General features: G+C 45.2%; 1 protein-coding gene across 5 annotated transcripts in view; it reads left to right on the top strand.

Moving 5' to 3' along the window:
- Katnal1 (katanin catalytic subunit A1 like 1) overlaps positions 1-11613 on the top strand; it is a 50732-nt gene that overhangs the window by 21469 nt on the left and 17650 nt on the right. For all 5 annotated transcript variants that reach the window (XM_021162446.2, XM_029477592.1, XM_021162447.2 and 2 more), the window contains one exon: positions 2494-2656. In XM_021162446.2, coding sequence (XP_021018105.1) covers positions 2494-2656 — 163 coding nt within the window. The remainder of the gene's footprint in view (positions 1-2493; positions 2657-11613) is intronic.

Raw genomic sequence — 11613 nt, 5'->3', positions numbered from 1 at the left:
CTGCCTCTGCCTCTGCCTCTCTGCCTCTGCCTCTCTGCCTCTGCCTCTGCCTCTGCCTCTGCCTCTGCCTCTGCCTCTGCCTCTGCCTCCTGAGTGCTGGGATTAAGGGTGTGCGGCACTACTGCCAGCTGTCTCTTCACGGGTTTACTTGATTGGTAGCCTGTTTAAGGGACTAAGAATGTCGTAGTGTGATACAACTTCAGTTTCCAAAGCATCTTCTGGTCATTTTTCAGTGGCCCCAGTTCCTCTCACACTGCAGTTTGTTTATTTCTGTCTTCCCTGGGGTCAGCAGCGTCACTAGCTGTGTACTAAAAAACGGCTGTCCAATAACTGTTGAACTAGACTACACTCAGGATGGAGGTGTCAGTGCGGAGCCTTAGAGATGCCTGTGAGGTTCTCAGCAGCACCTGTGCGGTTCTCAGCAGCTGTTCTTATTCTTAGCAGAGCCCAGCACTATGAATATGCAATGGACTTTTTTGTTTTGCTTGTGTTTGTTTTATGTAATGGTTTCTTTCCTCAGGCCTGTGACACTATCCTAATGAGGAAGGACTTATTTTGACTCAGGTATCTGGGGATTTCACGTCATCATGAAAGTTAAGGCGTGACCACAGGAGTCCAGGTAGGCAGAATTGGGAGGCAGCTGCTCATGTGACTGGCCAAGATGTGTAGAGGAGATAGGGCTGCACTCCAAAAGCATCAACACACCCCAATCAACACACTCCATCAGCCAGGCCTCACTTCTTAAAGGTTCCACAACCTTCCAAGGCTGTGCCACCAACCAGGGACCAAGCGACACACACCCATAATCCCGTGGGAGTCTTTTTACATTAAACCGCAGCATTAGCACTGCGTCAGAACTGCAGTGTCTTGATCCATTTCACTGTTCCTTCATCCAGTTCTCGTCTTGTCACATACACTATTACTGTGCTGCCTTCTAGGAGACCAAGAAGGAAACCCAGAGATGAATTAAAGCCCCAAGCCAGCAGGGTACACTGCAGCCGTGGGAAGAAGGAAGAGCTGGGGGTGCAGGGAGCATGGTGGGAAACTGGCGTCCTGGGAGAGGGTAGGGGCACAGTGGGATACTGATGTCCAGTCAGGAAGTGGCTTCCTGTGGCCCCGAACTCATAGCAGCTGTAATTACATGCACTAGATCTTCACAAGACTGAACCCTTCAACACCCTGTCATGGGAGGGGGAGGGGCCCTAGGACCCCACTCACCCCCCATTTAATAGACTTTCAGTGGTGTAGCCATTGCTCAGGTGCACATGGACCTATGACCAACTCTAAGGCAACTCTTCTATTGGAGAACACATGCACGCGCGCGCACACACACACACACACACACACACACACACACGCACGCACACTGGGGGATGAGGGAGAGAGGGAGGGAGAGAGGGAGGAGAGGAGCTAGTTTGAAAGAGCACAGGGGTTAGTGGAGAACAAGAGGGTGATTAATGAGGGGTGTGGCCAAAGCACATTATGTACACGTGTGACAATGTCACAATGGATCCATTAGTATGTATAATTAATAAATGCTAATGAAAACATCAGGAAAGGGGAGAGAGCTAACATCCACTTCCCTTGAGTCTAGAGATGGGCAGTCACTGTGCTATTGAGAGGAAGAAGCAGTTGCACCCAGGATCAGAACAGCCACAGATGTCATGCGGGGCAGCAGGAGAAGGCAAGGAGATGGGATGGATGGTTTGAGAAAGGAAGCCATGAAGTGATAGAGCCCCCACCCGGAGTGCTGCGCCTAAGCGCTGTGCCGAGAAGCCCCAAGGCTCAGCCTTCCATGGTGGAAGCCGACAAAATGTGCTGCTGTGAGCACATTGGTTTCGAATCTGGATTTATTGAAATTGCTACTCACACCTGGAGTTCTATCATCATTTTTGACACTCACTAGACGTGGATATATTTTCCCACATGAATGGCTTTGTTTATAAGAATGTCGGTGCTGGGCCCTGCCATTTGTAATTTGCATATTGAAATGCCGACTTCTCCAGCATAAGTGGAGAAAGTTTTCTTGGTTATAAAAAAGAAAATGAACTACGCAGTCCCACCCTTTACTGAAAAGGCTTTAGCTATTTCTAAGTTAACTCTTCCTGATTTGAGAGTCGGTTGAGTGCAGCTGCTGAGGTTAACAGGTGGACGCAGGTGCCCTCTGTTGGTGGTTAGTTGTTACTTTGGCAAAGTATCCATGCGTGTCACCTATATTTAATAATTGTTCCAACCACTCTACGGCAGGGGAAATTGTGACAGTCTCGTGAGTAATACGGCTTTGCATCCCTTGTCTTTGATTAATTGTTTTTGTTTGTTTGTTTGTTTGTTTGTTTGAGACAGGGTTTCTCTGTATAGCCCTGGCTGTCCTGGAACTCACTTTGTAGACCAGGCTGGCCTCGAACTCAGAAATCTGCCTGCCTCTGCCTCCTGAGTGCTGGGGTTAATTGATTAATTGTTATTTAACTGTCTTTTTTTTTTTTTTTTTGTCAGAGCACCACCTCAAATCAGGCGTCCAAATCGCGAAGTGAGGCCTCTGCGGAAAGACGTGGGGGCAGGAGCCCGGGGACTCGTGGGCCGAGCACACCAGATATCGAAGAGTGACAAACCTGCAAGTCGGGACAAGGACTATAGAGCAAGAGGGAGAGATGACAAGGCAAGGCTCTGATTCATTCACTCACAGTGGAGCTTTGGTGGATACTGGAGCTGGGGGTGAATTCTCAGGGTTCCTCGGGGTTCTTTATATTTCAAAGGCCGCACTGCAAGGCACATAATGTCAGAGGGGTAGCTCGCGCGCACACACACACACACACACACACACACACACACACAGTGGGATAGCAGGCATATTTAGTTAAGCAAATGCACACACACACAGAGGTCTCAGTGTATTAGGAAAGTGGACCTTTGTGGATTACACAAAAGAAAGGAAGACCAGGAGTAACCCTGGCCCTGGGTCCCCTGAAGGCTCTGGGCACCATCCATGAATGGTTCATGAAACAGTCCTGCTCCCCTTTCAGAGTAAAATCTAAGGTACAGGGTGAGTGCTCCAATCCTCTCCCAGTGAGGGGTGGAGTCGGGAAGACCCGCCCTCCCTCACCCACCATCGAAGGCTGGATTGGACTTGAGGAAGGAAACCTGCCACTGAGGCAACCTAAGATTCTACATGTGACTCTTCAATGGAGGACAAGGCGGGTGAACTGGTGGCAGCAGCTGTGGGAGCCACACTTGTGACTTCTCATTTACAATGTTCCTGAGTAATTGTCTGTTTTACTCTGTCAGTGACAAGCTGAGTACTCAGACTATCAGTGCAAAATCAGCCTTTCTTATTTCTACGGCTGACGAGGAGGTAGGAGAGCTACTCTGAGTCACCACAAAAATCAAAGGAACTACTTTTAAAAACACAAACACGGAAGTGTCATGCTACCTGAAAGGTGTAGTTGTCTCTGATCTGATTATCACAGCAGAGACTAGAGTTTCCAGGGCTGCTGTGAAAGTGAAGATGGAGAGATCACAAGGGCTGTTACAGACTCCCTTTTCAATCATGCGATTGGCAGGTGGCACCAACATAATGAAATGAACTAGTCCAGAAAAATGAGACTGTATTGCCTAAAATAAAGATAGTCTTAGCTTGAGACTATTTGGTTAACTGAGTGTGCAAGCATGTAGTCCTAGCAGCCCCTGCCTGGGGCATGACGAGGTGTTTAATGGCAGAGCTGTTAAAGCACACGTGGAGGGCACAGAAGGGCTTATCTGCTTTTTGTTCCCTGTGTTGAATCCTACCTCTCTCCCCAGTAAGATCTCACTTTTAGGCTCAGTGTGGTGGTGCACAGCTTTAATCCCAAAGCCCAGGAAGACAAGCAGGCAGAGCTCTGTGAGTTCAAGGCCAACCTGGTCCACATTGTAACTTATACCCTGCCAGAAAAATAAACAAAAGAAAAAAATTAGTTATATACATATGTTTGTATAATCTCATAGTCTAATAGATTATTAATTTGTATATAGAATTCTGAAAGCTGCTTCTATTACTTTATAGGTCTAAAAAATGAGGATAAAAGAAATTTATCTTGGGCCCATTAGAGGCTCAGCAGGTAAAGGCCTTTATGATAAATCACATCCTGTCAAGGGTCCCTGCATATTTGCTTTAGCTGTGTTTAGGATTGCACTGTGGAATGCCACGTAGAAGCAGTGGGAGCCGTGCTCTCCCCAGGGGCCGCGGCTTTGGTGTTGCTCTGACACTTTTGAAGCTATGTGTGTTGGTTTATTCGGTCCCTCCAGTCATCTATGAGCCCTGTGTCCTGCTAACAGCTGATGGTGCTGTGGGCTGGGACTTTGAAGGCTATGACTGTGAGCCCAAGTTTTAGATCACGATGTGACACAGTGTGAAAGCTTATTTTAATTATTTTTTAAATAGAATTCAGGTTAGAGTAGGATGACTTACACTTCTCAGCATACTTTTATATTGACTTTCATTTTCCAAAAAATACTGGTAAATTTTGTGAGAAATTACATCCTTTTGTCCCCCGTTTCTTTTTAAACTTCTGATAGGCTTCAGACTAGGTCTAAGCATAAAGTGCTGTTTTTTTTTTAAAATAAGCAACAGTCATTTTGCACAATGATTTGCTGTTGAGGCCATATTTCTTTTTAACCCTGAGGGCCACAGGATTGTCCACATAGCTAGTGTGCAGCATAAGTTATTAGTACATTTTTACTAGCTATGTACTTTGTGTTAGTCATATAATGAATATAAACGAAAATATAAACTAATAAAGTGTATCTGGCTGTCATCCCAGCACTCAGGGAGGCTGACACAGGATGTCATGAGCTTGGCACCATGGGGCTACATAGTGAGACTTGGTCTCAAATAAAGGACTCCTGACTGGCATCTGGTTATTTCTCATTGCAGACATGAGTGGCACAAGCAGCTAAGCTGTGTTTTTAGTGTTATTTGAACGTACCCAGTGCCTTGGACTGTTTGGAATGCTATAATAAAACACTAGGTCATTTTATAAAGGCTGAACCTTAGGCAGGCAAAGGCATCTCTAGGCCCCATCTCTTAATGCAGCGTACTGGAGACTGGACTTTGACTTGACGGTTGGAGGAGCCTGTATGTTCAGACTATATAGCAAATGGAAAAACTGAATTTACCATATTATCATTTAAGCTTACGGTCAGTATAGATGTATGCTGAGAAATGTGAGTTAGCCTGCTTTAACCTGGACTCTGTTTAAAAGGACGTATCTCTTTAGCATGAGGTAGAGGAGCACTGGTCATCTTCACCAAGAATTCAGTGACAGTAAGTTATACTTTCACAATTCTGAGAATCAGAGTTTTATGTAGAAATAACAAATGCTTTTTAAATTTAGAAAGGATATACTAAAAGTAAATATGAGTGAGTAGAAGAAATATTTTTCTATTATCTTAAAAAATAATTATAAGTTAGAAAGCTCAGACTCTAATGCTAGCCATGTTGCCTTAGCTAACTTGTGGTTAATGAGCAGTGTCCTGCATGATCCCAGGATCACGGTTATACGTGAGTCTAAGTGAAGTTCAGATTAAAGGAGGACCAGCTATGCTCCCAGAATTCCCTGCTCAGTTACTTGACCTAAAGTGCATTGTCTCATTACACTGTATATAGCAAATGGCCATGGTGAATGCTGTCCTTGTTGTGTGGTTAGCATCGGACACAGGCGTGGAGGGTCACTGGAAACAAGACTGGACCATTCTGTTGACACCTGCTGATTGATGAACACAAACTGTCACACATGAACAGTGACTTAAAAAGTGCATAGGTCATAATTGAATTATTTTATGAATGGTCATCTCATGTGAGGTGCTAATGTGTGCTGAAGAACTACTTTTCTAGAAAAACGCATGTTCATATGTAATTCAGGCACATGCACATTCACATGTGGTTCCATGACAGACATGCTTGGCATAAGGCACGTGTGGCCATTTGTCCATAATTTAAAGAAACACAGGTCCAGTGCTCTTGGTGGACTTTAGAGAACACTCTCGCTGGCTGGGCCCACTCACATCCCTGTCCCCTGTGATCGTGGCGATGGAGGGATGCCGTGTAGCCATGGGTGCTGGCTGGTGACTTGTTTTCTTTGCTAAGATGGCAGCAAAGCCGTGAAAGGCACAGGATCTTGGAATTTGGCTCATCTCTCCATGACTTGTGCAACACTGACAAACAGGCCCATTTTTAAGTGTTGGGAGAATACTCAGTTTTGGTTCTTTTGTTGTTGTTGTTGTTGTTTTTTAGTAATGTAAAAACAATAGAAACCACATGTGTGTATATGTGTAGGTGTATGTATGGTACACATATGTACTCATGTGTGTTTGTCTAGGTGTGGGTGCCCATGCATGTGTGTGCCTATGTGTGGAGGTCAGAGGTTGACCCCAGGTGTCTATCATTCGCCACCCCACCTATGGAGACAGGGTCTCATGCTGCCCCTAAGCTGGAGTTGGTGAGGCCGACTGGCCAGCATGTTCTGGGTCCTCCCCTGGGATTACAAGTGGCACTGCCACACCCAGCTTTTCACCTGGGTGCTGGGCATCTGACTCAAGTCTCCTGTGCTTATATATATATATATAAAGCTCTTGATGAAGTTTAAGTGTGTGTTTCCCAACTGGCTTATAAAATTCTTGAAAATATAATAAATTGTCTTATTATAAACCAAAAAGATAGTTTCTGCAGTAACCCTTGTACCTTTCTTATCATAAAATGACCATCCCAGGTCAACAAAAATCACTGGCTTCTCAGAAGTCAGAAGCCGCGGTCCGAGTTCTCCCAGTCTCTGCCGCTTCCTTCTTTCCTAGGGTGACCAGCGCTCTGTGTTATGACACCTTATGAGTTAGTAGCCCCTTGTTTGAGGATGCTACTGTTTTGGGGGGATTCGTAGCACCTGTTTTTAGGAATTGGATTTTTGATTTTTACCTTTTTGTATTATTTTCTTTCTCTGCTTAATATGTTTGTAAGATTTCTCTATGCCTTTGCTGATATTGTTAGTTAATTCTTATAATTACACACTATCGTGCACAATTAAATGTTTCCTGTGAGTAGAGTTTTGGGTTGTCTAGTCTGGAGCTGTTGAATAGTGCCAACTTGGATCATTTCATTCTTCTTTGGTGTGCATATGCATTCATTTTTAGTAAGTGCACATTAGGGGTGTGTAGCCTAAGGTTTTTCAAAACCTACTTTAATAAGGGTTCTTAAATGGTTCAACCTCCCTTCTAGCCAGCCGACCAAAGGTAGGGGAGAAAGGTTAACAGGACAAGGAGTAGAAGCAGGTCTTTGGGGCAATTCCAAACACGAATCGGCCTCAGCAGTCCAGTCCAGTCGGCAAACACCATACATGAACCAGTAGCAGGTGGAACCAGAAGAAACCAGTAGATTCCAATGATTTGGCATGAGTTTGTGCAGCAAGAAGCAGTCAGAATACCACGAGCAGTTCTTTGGCACATTTCTCTCTCTGAAGTTACAGCTTGCAAGCAACCATCAGTGAAGACCAGCAAAGCGTCATAAGGCGAACCAATGCAAGAGCGCCCTCCACTGTCTGTGGGTTTTTATCAGGTGCTCTCTCACAAGACAGCTTCCAGAAAGATATCACGTGTCTGTTCACAGCAAAGCATCCTCTCATAAGACAGTTTCCAGAAAAAACATCACATGACACTACTGAGTCTCCGAAGAAACCAGAAATGTCCACTTAAGGGGTGGGATGGTGGGGTCCTGGGAGATGCCTAAGTTAGACATTGGGAGGTCACATCACATCATCAGACAGTTTTCAAGCGGGTGTTAGCAGTTTGCACTGTGACTGACAGAGTAGGAGGCACAGGTCTCCACACCATTGTCAGTGTTCAACATCATTGTCATCGTTGGTCTCTTGAAGGTGCCATGGCTTTACAGGAATATTTACTGTGTGTTGTATGAATACTTTATAACTTAGGAGACTGAAAACTTCTTTGTGGCTATATTTTCATCAGTGGGGTATTTTAAGGACTCTCTTATTCTGGTCTTTGCACATTAAACCATCTATCCATTGTCATATTTGTAATCTTACGGCATTTTTATCTCTATAACTGTGGCTGAATTGCACGTATGTAGAGGTTGGCACTATTTTTTTTTAAATCCACATTGGATTTCTTTTTCCATTTATAATCTTGGTGTCTGAGAGATGTGCTCTTGGGTTATGGGGAGGTTTTGTCTCACCTGTGTGTTTCCCTCAGGGTGAGCACCTTTACTGGGATTCAGCCGAGCTCAGTGAGCATTCTTCAGCTCTTGATTTTAGAATTTGTATATTTTTGTTGAGCTAACTTTTTCTCAGTTTCAAGGTTGTCAAGTTTCCAAGGGTTTATTATCTCTGTTTAAATGTGGTGTTTTATAAATGGGAAGATTGAATGTGAAATCTTAGTAACCATATTTAATTTATTCCTCCTAATCCTCATGAGCACTGAGGTCTGTCTGTGTCTTTTTGCTTCATTGCTGTATTCTGTGTCTAGAACAGAGCCTGGCACACTAAACCTGCTCATAACTATTGTGGGAAGAGTGTGCATATTGGTGAGTATAGAGCTTGCTGTGGATCTGTTGCTACAATCCTTCTGTCCTGATTGGGCAGTGTAGGGTGCTGCACCCACGTCAGTAAGTGTGCTCTGAATTGTCTGCCTGCGTTACTTTGTGGGACAGTAGGGCTCCGGTGGGCTGCAGGCTGGTGTCCTTGTCTAACATTTCCTGTGTTTGTTTCTGCTGTGGGTGGAAGCAGCCCCCATGTGCAGCAGTGTGCCCTGTGAACAAACTGGCTGCAAGCCCAGGCCCAGAGCTAGAGTGCCTAGGCCGCTGTTGCTGCTTAGACGAGCGACTGACTTGGTTTGCCAGTTTCCTCATCTGTGAGAAGGAAAGGAGAAGACCCATTTCATGCTTCTTCAATGTGCTGATATGTGCTAGGTTCCCAGGGCACCAACACCATGAGCAGTGTGGATGTCAGCTGCTAGACTGGCCTGACAGTGGGAGACAAACAGAGGCATGAAAAAGATTATACAGAATTAGCAGTTTACAGAAGAGATATTAGAGCTAGAGAGATGGCTCAATGGTTAAGCGCACTTGTTGCTCTCCTAAAGGACCTGAGTTTGGTCAGGTAATTCACAATCCTGTGACTCCTGCTCCAGGAGGATCTGATGTCCCTGGCTTACACACACACACACACACACACACACACACACACACACACACAAACACAAACACACGCATACACGCACAGACACATTTAAAAACAAAAACAATTAAATATGTATAATTGATATATTGAGGCTGAGAATGTAGTTCTTTGATAAGAGTGCTTACCCAACCATGGATGTAATTAATCTTCACACCAAGAAAAAGAGGAAGGAAGGGAGGCAGGGAAGGGAGGAAAGAAAGAAATGATACGTCTAAGAAATTTTGCATTTGCTTTTATCTATTGAGTCCAGGCAGCAGAGGGTAAGTTGGACATGGGAGAAGCAGCAGCTTTATAGAAAGAGCCACAGGCCGTCTACAGCTCAGAGATGTTCTGGTGACTGTATGTAGTTCACTGCCTGACCAGAAAGTCAGTATCTTTGTCAAACAGGACACACTGTCAGAAAAATCCTATGTTGATCTGAAACCTGCCTCTTCTGTTGCTTCCTGTCGGCCTCGGCAGTAACAGCAGCCAAGGGTGGTAGCTCCAGCAGTAGCTCATTGGCTTACGTGGCCCACATTTCCCGGAATCCTCCTCCACGTGGTGTGATGTGCGAGCCATTTCTCAGCTGGTCATTGAACAATGTGTCTGCAAAATGCACGGCACAGAGCAGTAGCTGTCTGTGTCTTAATCACTCAGTCCCACAGTGAGAGGAGCTGCAAAGGAAGATGCACACGCTATTTGCATTTGGGGACAGGCTGCGTCAGTCACTGACTGCAAGCTATAAATATTTGCTTTGTCACTTAGAGCCTCATTTTCTTCCGATAGAATAAGAGGCACGACTCACAAAAGATCCTTACGGAAGTTGTCTTGATTTGAATAATTTAGAAATTAGTACAAAGAAGCTAACTATTTTGCTTTAGGGAAAAGAAAAATGTCTATCAGCCTTCACACTGTCAAATGGTTGCTAATTCTGACCTTAGTGCTTCGTGCTTCAAATCTAAGGAAAGAGTTCTGAGGTCACTCTGTGATGTTCCAGTCTAGTGTTCTGTAGAAGACCCCATGTCCCAGATGTCAGCTTCATTGCTTGAAAGCTGTCTGTTTATTAAAGTGGTGCAGCTAATGCACTACTTCTGCTCAGGCACATGGCGTATATATCAGCTCTCCCCGCCCTGTTTTATGTTTGTCATAATGACACTACTCGCCCACTTTCACTGTGATTTTGCTGTAGCCTCAGAGTTCTCCCTCCACCGTCTTGCTTTGACTGGCCAGGTCATTCAGAGGCTCGCACCGACTTCTCTGTGCAGGAAAGGGTTTTACTTGTTAGATTCTTCCTCCTCCCCATCATCCTTTCCAGCAGTAGCCACCAGGGTTGTCTGAAGTGCAGGTCAGATTGGATGCTGCCCGTTTCTCCATCCTGTCCTCTGTCACGTCAACAGCTCAGCTTTCCCACGGGGGACTGGATAGGTGCTTAGAGAGGGCCACAGTGCATCCTCACCCTGCCTTGCAAACCGTGCTTGCAATCCGATGAGCTGTGTGATACCTGCTCGAAGCTACCTTTGGACAGTCCCACGATTCCCATTTCTTTGAGACAGAGATGGGGCTTTTCCTTCCTCTTGGTGTGTATCGAGAGAGCCTCGCCTCCCTGTTCTGAGGGCATTTGTGTGAAAGTGAGATTTTTAACTTCACTTTCCATGTGGCAAATCTGAAATCACAAAGTCGGCCCCTGTTGATGCTCTCACTACTTCGTTTCTAGCATACTGGAAAATGGTCATAGCGTTCCCAGGGTTTGACTTGCGAGTGACTCATAGCCATGGCCTAGCCACGTCGTAAAATGAGATCCGAGACAGAGCTTGTTTTAAGTTGGTTGGTATTGTTTGTTGTGTTGTTAAGCTAGGAGCTTGTTTTAATCGAGCCAGTTTTAATACATGCCACTTTAGCTACAAGGATATTACTAAACATTTGACCTAGCCCCAGCACTGGCCTGCCCAAGTGAGCAGATCCTCAAGATGAGGTCGCCAACACACTGTTTGGCCATTTGCTCGGAGGCTCAGAAGACCAGGACGTTTGCCACACGAGCCATTTGGTTCTCTTCTGGTACCGACTGTGCCTCTTTGTTTATCTCAGAAGTAGAACTGGGGAAGTCTATCATGATCTGTTGTCTCCTCACTGGACCCCTTTGCCCTTCATTTTTCTATCAGACAGAAAGGGCCTGATGCTCTTGAAGGGGCGTGGCTCTACGCATTAAAGCTGATCTTGTGGTTGGAATCCCTGAGAAATCAGAGCATCGTCACATTCACCTTCTCAGCACTGCAGGACGCTTGCAGAGCCCTGCAGCTCATAGAATAGGAGCCTAGAATTTGTTCTTTTTCTTAAAGCCACAATATTAGTAAAAGGACTTAGGACCAATTAAACTTTTCTCTAGCTCTTGATTCTGTGGTTGAAAAGGGTCCTCTGAGCA

The sequence above is a fragment of the Mus caroli genome, chromosome 5 (genome assembly GCF_900094665.2).
Source record: "Mus caroli chromosome 5, CAROLI_EIJ_v1.1, whole genome shotgun sequence".
Classification (NCBI taxonomy): Eukaryota; Metazoa; Chordata; class Mammalia; order Rodentia; family Muridae; genus Mus; species Mus caroli.
This window is presented reverse-complemented; position numbering and strand designations above follow the sequence as displayed.